This window comes from Lepidothrix coronata, unplaced genomic scaffold (assembly GCF_001604755.1).
Source record: "Lepidothrix coronata isolate B3197 unplaced genomic scaffold, Lepidothrix_coronata-1.0 Scaffold58, whole genome shotgun sequence".
NCBI lineage: Eukaryota > Metazoa > Chordata > Aves > Passeriformes > Pipridae > Lepidothrix > Lepidothrix coronata.
In genome coordinates, this window is record NW_016690238.1 from 1556064 (window position 1) to 1573867 (window position 17804).

Genomic DNA, 17804 nt, shown 5'->3' on the forward strand with positions numbered 1-17804 from the left:
CTGCCTGTCCCTGTTATCCCCTTGGATGGGGATGTGGAGGGGGTCATGTCCCTGCAGGCCGCAGGGATGCTCTGGATCCCTGTGGGGTGGGTTGGACCCCAGAGCTGCCTGGCACCCCTGGGTGACTCACACTGCCCTGCACTGTGAGTCAGTTTTGTTTTCCAGAGATGAAGGATCTGCAAGAAGCACCATTTTCTACGTAGGCTTGTTCCCACGGGATGATGAGCAGGATCCATCTCCTACGCTGCCCCCAAATACCCAATTTTTGGCCTCAGAATTGCCGGGCCAGACCTGAATTCAGCTGGAAAGCTCAGAGCAACCTGGCTGAGCTGCTTTCTGGTTTTAAGGCCATTGCAAACAGAATATCTGAGTTTCCCAGAGAAAGCAGAGCACAGAAACAGCCCCAGGGCTGGATCTTCCTGCTGCTCTGCTGCTGAAGGCAAGGAGCGAAGCCAAAGGCAGTGGGAATCTTAAAAAACACTTTCTTCATCTGCTCGTGGCTTTTCTTGGGAGGCAACAACCCCAAAAGAGTTAAATCCATTTAAAAATGCAGGATTTGTTATGAACAGACAGTTTTTATTGTATTTCCCTTTTGTTTCCTCCCAGTGCAACAACTGGGATGGGGAAACCACCCAGCTCCGTGCCAGCTCTGCTTGGGGAATTTGCTTTCCATGGGCAAGTTGGAGCCAACACAAAGCCCTGGCGCGCTCGAAAGCTTGTTCTTTGTCAAAAATAAAAGGCCTTGAAAAACTCTCACTTGTGCCATGGATGCTGGTCCCACACCCTTTTGATGGGGGATGAGGAGAGCCATGGTATTCCCTAGGGAGTTGGGACTCCCATGTGGAGTTGGCACATTCAGAGCCAGTTTCTCCCTCCTGGAACACCTTTTTCGGAGCTGGATCCCCAGCAGGTTATTCCCTGCAGCCACAACGCATCTGATCTCGCTAAGTCAGAGTTAACGGAGGGGTTGAGAGACATTTTAATTACAGCTTTGGCTTTCCCGCGTGATTTATCCCGGGCAACGCAGCCAATTTATCCATCAGCACTTACCAGGGATCTGAGGCAGAAAGGAGGCGTGGGGGGTGTTTGTGGCAGTGGCTCAGGAGTCGTTTAAGAGAGATTGGAAATGAAACGGGGATGTTGCTTAAAAAACCCCTGCCTGGCATGAAGGACTTGTCTCCAGCCAGGAAAATTAATGAGCGATACCTTTTCCGAACTCCAGTTCCCCTCTTTTGCCAAGCGGGGTTCGTTTCTCTTTGGGATGTGCTGGTGGGAATGAGGGAATTGGGGTGATGTTCCAGTGTCATTTTGTGATCAGGTGGCATTGCAATTTCCTTTTACCATGGCAAACCCCCTGGCAATGCTTTTCCGAGCAGGATCCGAGCCGGCACCGCAGGAAGAGAGGCAAAGAGAGGCTGATGCTGTTTAATGATCCTTAGAGAAGCGTGTGATGTCTCAGGTGAGATGTTGCTTAAACAGTGCCTGAGAAGTATTAAATCCCCCTATTAATACAGTATTTAACACTCCAGTGGAAAAGCACCCTGGTAAATAAACAGAGGAGACAGAGGGAAAAAGTGCTGACAGGGCAGTTGTTTTCTGTGCCCGATGGAGAAATGGTTTCTCTCATCCCAGCTGGTGAAGTTGTGTGTGGTTGGAAGGGACCTTCAAGCTCATTCAGTTCCACTCCCTTGCCATGAGCAGGGACACCTTCCACTATCCCACATTGCTCCAAACCCCATCCAACCTGCCCTTGGATGCTTACAGTGATGGGGCAGCCACAGCTTCTCTGGCCAGCCTGTGCCAGGGCCCCTCCACCCTCACAGCCAAGGATTTTTTCCCAGTGTGGATGTAATCCTGCCCTCTGGCAGGGGGAAGCCATTCCCCCTTGTCCAAAGTCCCTCTCCAGGGACCGACGAGGGAATGTCCTTCATTCCCAGGGGAAGCCTGCAGCGGGAGGACTTTGCAGCTGGGAAGGACTGTTCCTCCAGAGCTATTAAATCCCGATTACAGTGATGGATGCGGCATCGCTGCGGCGCGAGCTGGGAGGTGGTGGATGGATGGGGGGTTTTTTGCTGCCTATCGATCTCTTTTGCACCCGAAGGAGAATAAAAGCTGCTTCTCACCCAATAGCTTCAGGATATTAAAGCCAGTGAATCTCCCGTCCCTTTTTCATCCCAGGTGCCTGAATGTATTTCCCACCGTACCACTCCCGGTGCAAACCCTTGGCAGGAGCTATTGCAGGGGGTGAGAAACCCACCTTTGAGCAGAGAAACCTTGGGCTGCATCAGCGTGAGACACAGGGCTGGGGCTGTATGGGGTGAGCTGCATTGCTCCCTTTGGGACAGGAGCAAAGGTATGTGGGATGCAGGGACCCCTCCGTGTAGCCCTGGTTCTCCATAGAGATTGGTTTGCAGGAGGTTCAAATCCTGGACCTTCAGTGCTGTGTCCTGCTGTCGGGATGGGTAATGGGGCAGCAGGGACGTCACCTCCCATCCTCCTGGATAACCTCAGCTACCGTGGGCACGTGAACATCACCTCCCATCCTCCTGGATAACCTCGGCTGCTGTGGGCACATGAACATCACCTCCCATCCTCCTGGATAACCTCAGCTGCCGTGGGCACATGAACATCACCTCCCATCCTCCTGGATAACCTCGGCTGCTGTGGGCACATGAACATCACCTCCCATCCTCCTGGATACCCTCAGCTCCAGGAACTCCCCCGAGCAAGCTCAGTTTGCCTGGCAAAACACTCCAACCCAGCAGAGGGATGAGCTGGGTTTGGAGACAACCCACTCTTGCTGAATTAATAAAGAGGCCTTGAGCTGCCAGAGAGGTTTTTCTTGTCGTATCATTTATTCATCATTCATAAAAATATCAGGGGCAAGGCTGGGACATGGAGATCATGCCAGAAGAGGTTGGCATGTGTGTTTGTGTGTGTGTGGCATTATTCATGCTGCAGGGGCACGACAACCAGTGCCTGATGCATGGGCCCACAAGGGGATCCCACTAGGAATTTGGCTGCACCCCTATATCTGGGTGGGAGCTTTGCTCATACATCTCATAGCTGTGATGTCCCCTGCAAGTGAACAGGGCAGGTTCCCCAGTTCCAAACCCACCCCAAAGGTCCTATCAGCCCGGGAGGAAGATGCTGCAGCCAATAAACCCCGTGTTTCCCCGGGCACTCATGTAAAGCACCATTAGAAACACACCAGGAACACAAACGTTAAGGCTAAAATATCCCTCCCAGCTCGTTCATCCACGCTGTTGAGGAGTGGGTGTGCTCAGGGCATCCCCCCATGGCAAGGGGACCCCCCTTGCTGGGCCCTGCCCCCACAGCAAACTGCTCTGAGTGACCCCCAACCCTCCACCCAGCTCGGAGGTGTAGAGCCATTAGTCATCCTACTGTACACACGAGCAGCTGTGCCAATTAGCATAATTAACACACGAGGGCCAATTAATCTCTTGATTATGCCTGCCATTCACTTATCAGCTGCTATTATGGGAAGATCGCCTTTTGTACCTCTGCTTTCTATGCAAATGAGCCGGTTATGATGCCTTCATTACTCCAAACACAATTACCCGGCGCAGATTCCTGTGAAATCGGGCACGGACAGATTGCAGATGCCACGGGCCACAGCCCAGGTGGGTTTTGCTGTTCTCCTCTCAGTTTCTAAACGTGCCACCTCCAGGGGTGCTTCACCACGTGGATTCTGGGGAATTGCTGATGCTGATCATGTGGGGGAGACTGGGGGAGAAATGTTTGTGGGAGCCTTGCTGGGCCTTGGCCACGTTGGTCAAAATTGGCATCATCTCACAGAGTGAGAAGGATACAGAGGTGCAAGGGACCTGTGGCCATTTGGCCACTGAGGTGGTGGTGGCTGATGCCACCCCAAACAGGCAAGACGTGGGACAAACTGCTCAGGGGCAATTCCCAAGTGCAGGTCAAGGAAAATCATCCCCTGTGCCCTGAGAGGGAGGGATGGTCCCAGCTGGATCCCATTGTCCTGCTCCTTGCTGGGAGGGGTCCTGCTGGCAGCCCCCAGGTGTGCCCTGTCTGGGCTGGGCTGGGCTGCTGGGAGTGCTGGTATAAAAGGGTCCTGGGCAGCACCTCCTCCATGAGCTGGTCTTTCTGGAGTCAGGATGGGGCCTGCAGGCAGCCTGGGTGTTGTTCTGTTCTGCTGGGTGCTGGCTGAAGCAGCATCCTACAGCCCCTGGGGGTTCCCTCAGAGGGACTCAGGGGTCCTGAGGGTTCGGGGTGACTCCTCCAGGAGCCGGCCCCGTGTGCCTTCCTTCTCCCAGCCCTGGGCATGGGTGGACGTGTCCCAGCTCCAGGCCATGGCCCCACTGCACCCCGTGACCGTGCAGTGCCAGGAGGCACAGCTGGTGGTCACAGTGCACAGGGACCTCTTTGGCACCGGGCGCCTGGTCAGGGCTGTGGATCTGAGCCTGGGGTCAGCCTCCTGCCTGCCCCTGCCCCAGAATCCTGCTGAGAGCACTGTGACTTTTGTGGCTGGGCTACACGAGTGTGGCAGCACCCTGCAGGTGAGGGGGGGTGCTGGGGTGAGGGGCTGCTGAGTAGGGATGGACCTTCTCTGGGCTCTGACCAGCACTGGGTGGGTGAATGGGAAGTGCTGTGGAGAGCAATGTGCTGCCTGATTCACCCCCGAGAAGCTCTTATTCCTGGAAGTGGCCTGGTAAAGGGTTTGGGGTGAAGAGAGGCTGATTTGGTTGCAGCAGTGAGGGGTGGTGTGGCCATGGCAAAGGTAGTTTTTTGAGTATGGGTGCCATCCTCAAGCCCACACCCAACAGCAAGAGAGACTTGTAGTGTTTGTGACTTGGATTCAACTGAGTGCATGAACACACAGGAGAATGGGTCCTGATACGGGTGCTTGGAGTTCTGAAGTCCTCGAGGCTCCTTGACCTCCTTCAAGGCTGGTCCCTTGTTGGAATGCCAATACAAAGCCTCGTGGTGTCCTATAGGCACTGAATTTGGGGATGTGGAGCCCAGTCTGTGCCTTTACAGCTGTGGCCTGTGTGTTCTGGCAGTCAGTGCTGGGTCTGTGGTGGTGCTGAGCTTATGGAAAATAATTTGTTTTCCTGTCTTCTCATCTCTCTCAAATCTTCCTTCCAGATGACCCCAGACTCCCTGATCTACAAAACAAGCTTGTCCTACAAACCTACTCCTTCTGGCAACCTGGTCATTGTAAGGACCAACCCGGTGGTGGTTCCTATTGAGTGTCACTATCCCAGGTGAGTGTGGGGGCTGTGCTTCTGCTCCCATGGACCTCAGGTGATGGTGGCATGGCTGTTAATGCAGATCTCCCCCATTCAGGAGGAGCAATGTGAGCAGCAGTGCTGTCCGGCCCACGTGGGTTCCCTTCCGCTCCACGCTGTCGGCTGAGGAGAGGCTGATGTTCTCCCTGCGCCTCATGGATGGTGGGTGCAGACCTGGCAGCCCCATTTCCTCGTCCTCTCTGCTCTTGCTCACATGCTGAGAGCCCAAACAGAGCTATAATCTGGGCTGAAGTGAAGCCCACACTGCTGCACAGTTGAGAAGTCCCTGTGCTGGGGAGGGCAATGTGCTGCTCTCCTGAGTGATCCCTTGGATCTCCCTTCCAGATGACTGGAGCGCAGAGAGGCTCTCCAACGGCTTCCAGCTGGGGGAGAGCCTGCACCTCCAGGCTGACGTGGCTTCTGAGGGCCATGTCCCTCTGAGGCTCTTCGTGGACAACTGTGTTGCCACTCTGAGCCCCGACAGGAATTCCTCCCCCCGATACGCCTTCATTGACCTCAGCGGGTAAGGGGGGCCGTGTTCAGGGTGGTACTGCTGAGCTGGCTGGTGTGTCCCTGACTCCTGACCCTTGCCCAGGTGCTTGGTGGATGGGAGAGCAGATGACACCACTTCAGCCTTCATTTCCCCGAGGCCGAGGCAGGAAACGCTGCAGTTTGTGGTCGACGCGTTCAAGTTTGCAGGAGACGACAGGAACCTGGTGAGATGTTGTGCCAACCCCTCCTCCCCGGGGTGTTTCAGATGTGCTGCTCTGTTTGTATAAAAAAAAAATAAAATATCAGCATCCAAGGCTAACTAGTTTTAATTTCCCTTCCAGATCTACATCACTTGCCACCTGAGGGTCTCCCCAGCTGACCAAGCCCCAGATCCATGGAACAAAGCCTGTTCCTTCAACAAAGCCAGCAGCCTGTGAGTAGCTGGTGCATGCAGGGAGGGAACCAGCCTGGAGGAGAGGCTTTACAGATAATTCTGTTTCAGTTGGGCACCTGTGGAGGGTACTGGAGACATCTGCAGCTGCTGTGAGACCGGCAACTGCCAGTTGCATGGAGGATACTCCCGGAGAACCAACCCTCCTGCCAGATGGCCGGGGAGGCGCTTGAGGAGAGATGTCCCTTCTGAGCAAGGTAGGGCTGTGTCTAAAATGTGCCCCCAGGGCTGGGTGACCCTCTAGGCTGGGACAGCCAACATGCTGTAACGTCTTTAGTTCAGGGACAAACCCAGCTCTTGTCCAGAGTCCTTCAGTAAATACTTTCAAACTGAAAGAGGGAGAATTTGGGTTGGATACAGGGAAGTTCTTGGCTGGGAGGGCAGTGAGACCCTGGCACAGGCTGGCCAGAGAAGCTCTAGCTGCTCCATCCCTGGAAGTGTTGGAGACCAGGTTGGATGGAGCTTGGAGCAACCTGGGATAGTGGAAGGTGTCCCTGCCTGTGGTGGGGGGGAAATGAGGTGGGCTTAAAGGTCCCTTCCAACCCAGGCCACTCTGGGATTGTATGACTTTATTCTAAGTAACTGTGTCTGTGTCCTTATGTTTAAAAGGAAAGCTGCTCTTGCAGGGTCCATCATTCTGTTGCTCCTAAAATCCAGAGTGAGCAGGAATTACCTCCCCTGTGAACTTGCTTGTTTGTTTTTTTCAGGTGGTCCCTCAAGGGTGACAGAAGCTGAAGTCTCAGTTGGGCCACTGTTAATCCTTGACTCAGCTCAGGGATTATGGAGTTCCTCTGGAGGTTTTGGACCAGCAGGGAAGACCCCACAGGGTATGTGTGGGGGGTTTTTTTTGTTTGATTGTCAATCAGGTCTCAACTGAAGGTGACTCCAGGTTGTTCTAGTCATGAATCCCCCATGATTTCACACCTGGAGAGACTTTCTAGTATAACCACCAAGAGACAGTTTGGGGAACTCCTTCCCAGAGCTGCCAACAAGTTCATCCACTGGCAGATGATGGGAAGCCATTTGATGTGTAGTAAGTGTCTCTTGTCTCCCCCAGGTGCTGCTGGAGGACTTCCCATGGTGGTCCAAGTTGCTGTGCTCATGGCAGCCACTCTGCTGAGCCTCACAGCTCTGGGACTGTTTCTTGTGTGCAGGAAATGTCCCTGCCCTCCTGGGATGTCATTGTAACCTCCATCCCTAATAAAAGGAAACATTTCTGCCCTCTCCTTGTGTGAAACATTTCTGTCCCTCCTCAGTGGAAAGAGGGGAATGCCAGGCAGCCTTTGGTGTGCTTGGATGTGACTCTCCAAACGTGGAGGCTCCCTGGATGTTGTGTCCTTGGCAAAGAAACCTGAACACTGGCTGCAAACAAGGTATGGCTCCTGTTTTCAGGTGGATGAGGGAAGAATTGATGGTGCTTAGAGGTGCTGAATGGTTTCCTGACTCCAGAAGTCCTGTTTGCTCCTCCTTAGCAGGGGTGTTGCTGGAGGGTGTGAGAACAGGCTTGTTGGTGTGAGTTAGTGCCTCCTCATCCAGGCTGCAACCTCTCCCGAAGGACACAGTGGCAGTTCTAACTCTGGGCTGAGTATGGCTTCAGCTGCTGGGAGAACGGGGAAAAAAAACTGGTGCTGGGGATGGGAAAAGGCTCAAGATGCTCCTGTTTAGTGTGGCCTCAGCTGTAGGGAGAGCAGAGAGTAGTGGCTGGATGGGAAGGTGGAAATGGGGAGACTATAAGAAAAAAGGGACAGATAGGGAAAGCTACTGGTCCACCAGCTCTAAATTGTTTTATTTTTTTTTTTTTAAATATAAAGGAGGGGAAGCCCTCAGCTGGTAGATTTGCCTGAATTATCATCACCTCTCCTTGTAGCACCCTTGGGGACTCTTTCCTGTTGTGGAGCTGAGCTATAGGGCATGGGAGTCCTCATTGCACTGAAATTGAGGCAACATGCACCAGACAGGCCTTAAAGCTGTGTTAAATCAATCTGTGCTCTTTGGCTTCCCCTCCCAAACAGCACAGGCTTGTCCCAAAATCTTGGCTTAGGCCACTGAAAGCATCTTCTCTGTGGTGGAGTTCAAGCTGGGTGTGAGCTCTTGGTGTCTCAGCTCCTGATGTGGTGGGTCAAAAACAGCACCTGCACTCCTCAAAAGCTTGGGGAACACGGACATTTCTTAACTGTTTGTGTCCCTGTATCCAGTTCCAGCTGAAGGCTGCAGGAGTTTGTTATCCCACGGCTGTGTGCTTTGGGGTGCTGCCTGGTTTAAAGATCAGGAATCTGCACTGGGGCAATTAATGCCCTGGTTTATGTGGTGTGGGACCCTGTGCTCTGCAGGGAGCACAGTGAGGGTATTGGGCTCCTTGAGGTACAAATTTGCCTTGATGGGAGCTGGTGGCCCTTCCAGGGAGGATCCCTAGACCTGTTGAGTCCCCTCCATCCTTCTGGTCTGATTGACCACCTGCCTTGTTCTCACTTTCCATATCCTGGGAGAATCCAAGCACCTGATGCTTGTAACAGCCAGTTCTGAGCTGAGGAAACAGCTCCTGGCCCTGGATAAGGAATAAAAAGAGCAAGATTGATTCAGATGTTTGCTCCTTTGCTTTTGCCTTCTGAAGGCTGCTGCTGTCAAAGGCATTCCCTAAATTTGGTGGCTGAAGGCTGGAAGCAGCTCTCCTGCCCTTGGGCTGGAATTCCCCAGCCATTAGGCTGAACTCTGGTGATGCTCAGTCTCCCTACAGCGTATTCCAAGGAACCCTGAGGGCAGCCACAGCTCTGCAAAAGAGTCTCTCCAGTGCTGGGGAAGCAGCTTGGTGCCTGTGCTCCATAGGCTTGGGAGGGTGGGGAGCAGGGACTGCCTCCCCAGACAAGCTGGGATTGAAAGCCCAGGGATGATGTGCCTCAGGCAAATGTTTCCTGGTTCTGTTTTCATTGAATTAAGCAGCTGAGCTGAAATAATCAACTGGAAAAGTGAGGCAGCTATGTAAGGTTTTTTTCTTTGGCTGGAATCTTCCCTGATCAGGCTCTCAGCCTTCATGTTTTATGAACAAGCTCCTTCCTGGAGGAGCTACAAAAGATTAAAACCTCCTTTTTTTTTTTTTTTTTCTTAATTTTTACCTTGACAGGATGACATGTGCTGAGTGTGTGGCCAGGCTGTGATGTTGCCCTGCCAAAAGGGTGGTGGTGTTCTTCCCAAGGGCATGGAGGCACAGCTGTGTCCTTGGAGTGGGAAATGGGGGAGAAATCTGGCAGGGTAGGGGGAGTTATGGCATGGAAATCCTCTTTTGAGGCCCATCTCAAGCAGGAAGAACTTAACTTGTCCTTTCCTTCTGCCAACCCCCTTCCCAGCTCAGGAAGGGCCACATGCGAGCTTGGTTTCCCCTGTGGTACCCACCACACTGGATTTTAGTATAATTAACATAGCTATTAATTCTGTAATAAATTATCTGTCCCAAACCAATCTTTTCACCTAGTTTACCAGGAAAAAAAAAACAATAGGAGGGCTGAGGAGGAGGAGGAGGAGGGGGGCTTAGCGGAAAAACAGCTCCTAGAAATCTAAGCCTGAGCTAAGACTCCCAAAGCTGGGACTGCAGTAGGTGGATCGAGGAGCCAGGGAGGCAAAGTCCTCTCTTGGAGGTTGATGGAATGTTTATCCAGTTAAAGGACCAGGCTGGAATGTGCCACTGGAGGCCCCTGAGAGTCGGGTAGTGCCAGGTGCTGCTCCACTGTCCCCAAAGGCACTGAGACTTTGGGTGGGTGACATTGCTGGTCCATTTTTCCTGCCTGGTTTTACACAGCCTCGTGCAATTCCTTGATGGATGAAGAGGGAATGTGCATGGCATGTCGTGGTGTCCCCCTCACCTCCTCTTTCCCACCAGTGAGCCCCATCCACCCCAATCCCAGAGCTGCTGCTCCTGGGCTTTATGAGCATTTAACTTCCCTGGCACACGTGAAGTCAGAGTGAAGACTTCGTGGGAAAGCTGTGGGATGCTGGCAGAACAATCCTTTGGTGGAATTACTAAGGTGGCACTGTTGTTATTCAGGTGTGTCTCTGTTGTATGGAGGTGTTGGTTGTAGGCTCTAAGTGGCCTTCAAGGCAATTAGTTCAAAGAGAAGGAATTTACTCTGCAGGAGAACAACCCAGTGGTCCTCACAGGAATTTAGGGCTACAGTGCCATGGGAATGATGTGAACATCAATGCCATACCCATCCTTCTGCACCCCTGGTTCAAGGGGCTCCTTTCCACCCTCATTTTACCCCTGAGAAGAAGCTCCCTGATGTCTTGGGGATCCAATTCCTGCCCCAAATATCTTCTGGAGCTCACCCTGCTTCTTCAGCTGCACTTTGATCCCAGCTCAGGGCCTTCAGCCAGGCTTTCCTGCCACAGGTGTCCCCGACCAGCAGCTCCCAGAGTCCTGTGAACACGTGGGAAGCTCATTAAAAATAAAGAAATATTCCCTTTACTGGAAAAAAAAAAAAGGCAGGAAAAATAACTTCTGGTGTTATTAAAACTTCAGTGTTTTCTCTTTAAAGCTCTGGAGTTTGGGAGAAGGAACCTGTGAGAGAGGCTTTTTCCATTGTTGATGTCATTTTGTAAGCTGTTTATTGTAAATAATTTCTGTTTTCCCCGTGAATACCCGGCGAAGAAGCCAAAAAGGAAAATTTCTGGTATCTCTCATGAGTATTTATTCCCATCTGAGAGACAAATGTGTTTCCCCAAGGAGCTGAACTTAATTCTCTTCTGCTTTTGCTGCCAGAAAAAAAAAAAAAAATGTGCTGCAGTGTAAATGGAGACGAAGGAGCAAAATCCATTTGAAAACACCGCCGGTAAATTGAAGGTTTGCCGTATTTGCCGAGGTAATTTAGAGCAATTCCCCGCTAACGAATTAATGCACCACTTCTTGTTCATTATGGTTTTCCTAATTTAATTGGAGCTCGAAGTGTGAGCTTCATTACCAGCAAATATTAATGTAATAAAGCAGGTTTTGGTGGAGTCCATCATTCCCAGCCAGCTTGGTACTCGGGGGCTGTGCTGGAGAAGGGCTGGGAGGAGGAAGAGGAAGGGCAGGGATGCTGCTTTATGGGTGCCACATCCAGGGGCCAGGGGGTTGCCCAATCCTTGGCAGAATAAAGTCCATTTTCCTGCAGCCTTGCAGGGAAGAAACCCACTAAATCCCTAATCTGCCTCATGGACGGACTGAGGGGAGCAACTCCATCCCACCACAGCCCTGGACTGGCTTTTTAATAACCCTGTTGTAGGAAAAGTAAAGAAGAGGAAAGCAGAGCACGGGTGACATGAGTTTCTGCAGGCTGAGGCCCAGGAGGGACAGGGCCACTCTGCTCAGTCGTGTTCTTGGATGCAAATGGTTCCATGCATAATTCAAGCTCCGTGTTGCTCATCCTGAGTAATCTCTGCTCTGGCTAAGAGGGATGGGGAGGGAGAGACTTCTATTTTCGAGCCTTTATTGTTGTTGTTTTCTCCCCAAAGTGTTTCCTAAGTGCTGGGTAAACAGATTTTCCTACGCTGCATCAGGCACCCGCTGGAGCACCGAGAGCTGGGCATTGTCCAGCATCCCAGAGGGCACCATGGATGTTATCCCAGTAGTGAACATGGATGTCCCAGAGGTGACCACGGGTGTCAGATACTGAAGGATGTCCCAGAAGTGACTATGGATGTTGGATATTGGAGGATGTCCCAGAGGTGACCATGGGTGTCGGATATTGGAGGATGTCCCAGAGGTGACCATGGGTGTCGGATATTGGAGGATGTCCCAGAGGTGACCATGGGTGTCGGATATTGGAGGATGTCCCAGAAGTGACTATGGATGTTGGATATTGGATGATGTCCCAGAGGTAACCATGAATGTTGGACGGTGCCCCAGAGGTGACCTGTAGCTGATATCCCAGTAGTGACTGTGGATGTTGTCCCAGAGGTGACCACAGATGATATCCCGGAGCTGAACCACATTCCAAGCACTGCATGGACCAGCCAGTGGGGGGATAATTTTGTAATCCATCATTTGAGTCTGTAGGTGCTGGCTGTGAAAAGACCTGTTTTAGCACAAAGCTGAGCTGGGGGGTTGTTCCCACAACTCCAGGTATGAGGTTATGAGGTCCTAAACCCAATCCTGACACCTCCTGGGACTCTGGGCTCAGCTTTCCATGACCATGCTGGGTCCCACGTGGCTCAGGTGGCCCTGAGGACACAGCTCTGCTCCCTCCAAGGCCAGGGCCCCCCCAAACCCAGCCGTGTTGCTCCTTATTATGGGCTGGCACTGATGCCTTTGATTTTTCTCAGTTTGGTGTTGGTTTCGGTTTTTTTTTCCTTTCTAAGAGCCCCAACGTTTTAATTATTTATTTGGAGCGTGATTAATGTTTTGTCTGACGCTGTTCTGCCAGGGGAGCCCCGGTACATTTTGGTTTAGCGAGATCTAATTAAGAAGTCCCATCAAGCATGTCATCCCTTGTCTTACAAGTACCTCCAGGGCTCCTCCGTGTTCTGGCAGGCTCAGCTGGACCCGATGGCTCCAGGGGGCCTGCAGCTCTTCCAGGGGGGGCTTTACCCCAAAAACTGGGGGTGCTCCAGCCAAGCATTCTCCTGGCATCACGGCAAGACCCAGATTGCTGCTGCCTCCAGGGTATGGAGGTAAAAAAGCATTTTTGGTCTCAAATTTGCCCTTTCTGGCTGTATTTTGAGGGAATGCTCCTCCTGAGAGCACCAGGCTGGAGCTGCCCTGTCCCTATCAGGGATGAACAGTGGGGTGATGTGACACGGGGCCACCAAGGCAGGGCTCTGAAGGGATGGTGAGGAGGAGGCAGTCCCTGCGTGGGCCACTCATGAACATGTGTGTCCATGTGTTCCCACTGCCACCCAGTGGTGGGAGAGCACCCAGCCACCGCCCGGAGCAGTGCATTTTATAGGGTGAGATAACAGGATGGATAAATATCCATTTATGAGTGTAGCAAGGGCTGTATGCGGGTACTGGAGGGTTGAGCTTCAGGAGCAGTGGCCACTGGAGAAGCAGGTTCTGCAGGGCTGGAGGTGGTGGTGGAGCTGCCAGCTCTGCTCAGGAGGTCACTTGGAGCCCCTCACCCCCGACTTTGGCCTCCCACCACCCTGGGGACCTTAAATGGCCCTGGCAACATCCCCAAGGATCCACACCTTACCTGTGACCTGAGGAGCCCATATAAGCTCAGCCTGGGGCTATTGAGCAGGATGCTGCTCTCCAGCCATCCCCACTGACCACAGCCTTATTCCCACCTTATTTCCTGATGCTCTGGGCTCCCTGTTGACATCAGTCTCCTCTTTCTCCCTTGCTGGGGTGGGATGAGGTCTCCTGCCCCATTATGGATATCCAGCCCAGCTGCCCACCCCCTGCTAGAGCAGGAATTTTCCTTCAGGTGTCTGGCCAACACCATTCCACCCTTGGCTTATCAGCCCTGGAGAAGGTTGGAATCCACCGCTCCATCCATGGGAATCCACGGAGAGACCGGCAGCCTCCTGCGGCGCAGAGGCCTCCAGCAAGCTGTGAAATTACAGGCTGGCAAGTGCCAGCACAAACGAGGATTAATTAGTGTGCCATGGCCACGAGCACCCGCTTCAGGCCCTTGTCTGGCCAGGCTCAGCTTATCCATCTCCATCCTGCCTGGCTGGCAGAGCCTGGAGAGGAGCGAGAGCAGGGGAGCTGCTCCGCCTGGGATTTTGGTGCCAAATGGCACTGGGGTGAACTCAAAATCCATAAGCATCCTTGACCATGGCTTGGAGGGTGCTCCTGAGCCCCCCTTACTCCTCCAAGGCTGCCCTGGGCTGGGGGTGAGGCAGGATGAAGGGATGCAGGATGCTGGGGTGACACCCCAGGGAGCAGTGCTTGGCATGTTTTGGGGTGCTGTGAGCAGTGTGGGTACACTCTGCTCCTGCCTCCTCCACAGCCAGCCTTTCCTTGAGAGGAGATAACAGCTGCCAGTGTGTTATCTGGCTCTGGGGCTGGAGACAAGCAGAAGGAGAGAGGGTGTGCCTCCCAGTTCTGAGTAAAATCCAACTGGGAAGATGCAACTGAACTGCCCTGGTCTATGGGGAGGGCAGCTTTGTGGGAGGATGCTCCTTTTCTCCCCAGGGAGCTGATGAACCTGGCCTGAAGGGTGGAGATGAGGAGGGAAGAGCCTTCACCGTCCACTCCCAAGGCACAAGATGGATTTAGATGGAAAAGCGAGGATGAAGGAGCGCTCCTGTTAAAGCAGCATCCTAAGATGTGGTAATTCAGCTGTGGAACAGCCAGGAACAAACAAGACAAGATGCTGTACAGCAGCAGAGGTAGGAGTATCACCTCTCCCCTTGGAAATAAAACATTCCTCTTCCAGCTGCAACCAGAGCTCAGCTCCAAGCCGTGCAGGGAAGGGGCAGCTAAAATCCAGGGATGCTTTTAGCTGCTGCTGAGCTCCAAGGGCTGGCTGTAGCCTGGTCAGTGTGAAATAAAGCCCATCCCTGCAGGGGAAGAGGTTATCTCAGTCCCCTAAGAGCAGATCATCAGGGAATTGAGGAAAAAAGACACGTCTGTGTATGGGGACAGCTTGGGTTTTGGCTTCCCAGGGCTGAGGGTGGCAACCCATGGGTGCAGTTGGGCTCCTGGGTGCATTCCATCCCCTCCCAAAGCCTGACCCTGAGCCAGAGCTCTTCCTTAGGCTGGAAAACATCCCGTTATCCACTCTGATATCTGCCTTTTATGTCAGCGAGCTCAGAAGTGAAGTCTCCAGGCACTCAAGGTCTATTTTGAGCCCTTGCCCGAGCGAGATTTGTGAGACGGCTTCTTCTGTGGGAGCAACTTTCCAGCTGTATCTTGGGAGCTGGAGGGATTGGGTGAGCTCAGAGGAGTTCCTTCAAAACACAACCCCCAGTGGAGCCCCTCGTAATTCAGGTCAACTTGAACAGGAGCTGTGGGGAGGGTCAGAGCTGGCTGCCAAGCTGGAATTCTGCTTAAAGCCCATCAAAGCCTGGCTCTGGCCAGAGCAGACACCGAGCATCCTTCCCGGCCAAAACCCAGCAGGATGCATGGCAGAGGGATCTGCCAGCCTGGATCACTGGCCAGACCGTGTCCTCATTTGCTGATGGTTCCTTATTGCATCCTGGAGGAGCCCTTTGCCCCTTCCTTTGAGCTCTGGTGGCTCTCTGGTTGCTGTTCTGGGTGTTCCCAAACAGGTTTTGGGGTTGGGGGTGGAGGGCAGGGACATTGCTGGGATGCTGTGGGGAACAGGCTTATTGATGCATTAATATATAGTGTTAAGGGAAAGAGTAGGTGTTTTCCCAGTCCAATTCCACTCCATCCCCGTCACCTGCAGCCACAGACCAAGCCCGACCAGCTGGATCTTGTCCCTGCAAGAACCAAGTCTGTTAATTCAACATCATTAATAATGAAGTTGGTGGTGCAGTGAATAACATCATTAATAACTTCGTTACTGGTCTAACAAAGCCATTTTTACTACTTTGCCTGTTTTCTCCTTATCTGTGTTAATAACCATTCCCACCGTGTTTTCCCTAAAGAACCCCAAACCAGCAGTTTTTCCTGCTAAATAATGACAGCCAAACCCCTCTGGGTGTGCAGAGAAGCAGCAAAGACATCGCCTGTGGTCACCTCTATGCCAGTGAGGGTTTTATTACCCGCACTCCAAGCGAATGGGAGCAGATGGACTTCTCCCCTCTCCGTTTACCCCAGTTTTATGGAAGTTTTCCATGCATGCACCTGAAGGTTAATACAGCACTTACAGCTGGTGTCACTTGGATTTATCAGAGAGCAAGAAATAAAGCTGGCACAGCTATAAATTCGTTCCTAATAAAAGCATGGAGGATGGAGCTGTTCCCCTTGTCCACATGGCCCCAGCTGCATCCATTGGTTTTACATCCTTGGCTCCAAGGTGAGTGGTCCCCAGGCCGTGCCTCTGTTCCCCCTTTGGCAGCTCCTTCCAGAGCTGCAGGTGATGCAGGTGCTCCCAAATCCGGAGCAGCTGAAAAGCATCTCCTTGTGCAGCTCCAGCTGCTCCAAACTTTTTCCTTTTGCTCTTCCTGACATCCTTTGGGAGGAGTTATTGAACAACAAAGCTATGTGTGCTAATTGCAGTTTTACAGAGGGTCAGGCCATAAAAAGCTCTTAAAAATAAATGAGTAACCAGCTGTTGACATGCAGAGGGATGGAGGGAGTTGTCCCATCCCATGTGTCCCTGGGATGGTGTTGCCACTCTTTGGATGGGGGATGGAGACATCCTGTCCTTTGTTATGAAAAAACAGAGGCTGATGCTCCCCATGGTATCCCAGCCCATGGATTAGGGAGAGATGTCTATAGTCCCATCTACAGGGCTCTTCTTCCCTTTCCCAGTTTTGCCAGGGTTGGGATGCCCCCATGGGGGAGCTGGATGGATGCTCCCATGTGGTGGGAACACACACTGATCCCCCAGGCAATGCCATGTCCCCAAAAACTAAAACATAAATGCAATTCAACATAATTTGGGTGAAAGCCTCTTCTGCTACAATCTGGGTCGAATTCAGAGTGTTGTGGTCACCACTGCTTCCCCTGTGATGGGTGTTCCACACATCCCTCGCCCTGGCAGCGGTGCTGGGTGCCAGCGAGGGTCCTGGCTCTGGGATGACACTTGGGAAAGGCTTGAACCGGAGCATCTCTGACCTGGATTAAAAATAAGGAATTGAGGTGGTGGTTTTTTGCTGCCAGGCTTGGAAAAACCATGTTGTGCCAGGGATGCTCCAGGGCTGGCAGTGCAAATGCATCCCTGCAGGAGCAAGAGCCAACAGGGAGGGCACGGGGCTTTGTCCCCAGGATCAGGTGCTTTGGGTGCTGAAGGCTTTGGCAGAATCTGGAAGCTGAAGGAAAGATGCCAGGGGTAGATCTGGAGCACCAGATTCCTTCATCTGTCAGGGAAAATCCCAGCTATTTCTCCCCCCACAAACCAGGGCTTTTGAAATGGAAAACCGTAATTAGGTACGTAAAGAAAAGCTGGAGACACTTTCCACATCATATTAAGATGGTTGCAAGGCTTGGAGGTTGCTAATATTTCTCCTGGACCTGGTGTAAAGGTTTGGAAATCAGCAGGGGAGCAGTTCCCTACCCCAGCTCCTTATCACTGGTGTGTTCTTGCCCTCTGCAATCCCCTCGTCCCCCTTGGAGGTGGGAGTGACTTCCTGGTGACAGCCCCCACTCCACTCAGACATTGGATGTGACAAATCAGGTCACACCAGCTCTTCTTAAGCCAAACAGGGATAGAATGTCCCAGGGAGGGCAAATGTTCCATCCCTGGTCAAGCCACCCCCCTCCAGCACCCCCATGTCCCCATCCACCCCCATCCACAACCTCGGATACACTGGCTCTCCCCTTCGTAGAACCTTCCCTCTCTTGGCACATATATACATATATTATATATATGTTATGGTTGTTATTTCTCCATGATGGACGGTTTATTGATCTGAAACTTCTGTTCATAAAAAAAAAAAACCGGAAAAAACCTCCCAATTTAAAATTCCCTGAGCCTGGAAAAATGACGGGTAGGTAGTTGGGACATTGGGACATTCATCTTCTTTGCCACCTTTTCATG

At 52.4% G+C, this 17804-nt stretch overlaps 1 protein-coding gene across 1 annotated transcript; it reads left to right on the top strand.

Annotated features, from left to right (window-relative positions):
* Positions 1-4142: 4142 nt before the first annotated feature.
* LOC108498273 (zona pellucida sperm-binding protein 3-like) lies at positions 4143-7407 on the top strand. The gene is made up of 9 exons (XM_017816753.1): positions 4143-4544; positions 5134-5252; positions 5335-5438; positions 5622-5799; positions 5872-5992; positions 6110-6201; positions 6271-6416; positions 6927-7046; positions 7277-7407. Exons 1-9 carry the CDS (start codon positions 4143-4145, stop codon positions 7405-7407), a joined length of 1413 nt encoding a protein of 470 aa, XP_017672242.1.
* The last annotated feature ends 10397 nt before the right edge of the window (positions 7408-17804 follow it).

Bases quoted from the DNA above. Each gene is read 5' to 3' on its own strand.
- LOC108498273 (XM_017816753.1), top strand. From the start codon at position 4,143: ATGGGGCCTGCAGGCAGCCTGGGTGTTGTTCTGTTCTGCTGGGTGCTG. The intron at 4,545-5,133 runs GTGAGGGGGGGT...TCTTCCTTCCAG, and splicing joins AGTGTGGCAGCACCCTGCAG to ATGACCCCAGACTCCCTGAT. The intron at 5,800-5,871 runs GTAAGGGGGGCC...ACCCTTGCCCAG, and splicing joins GCCTTCATTGACCTCAGCGG to GTGCTTGGTGGATGGGAGAG.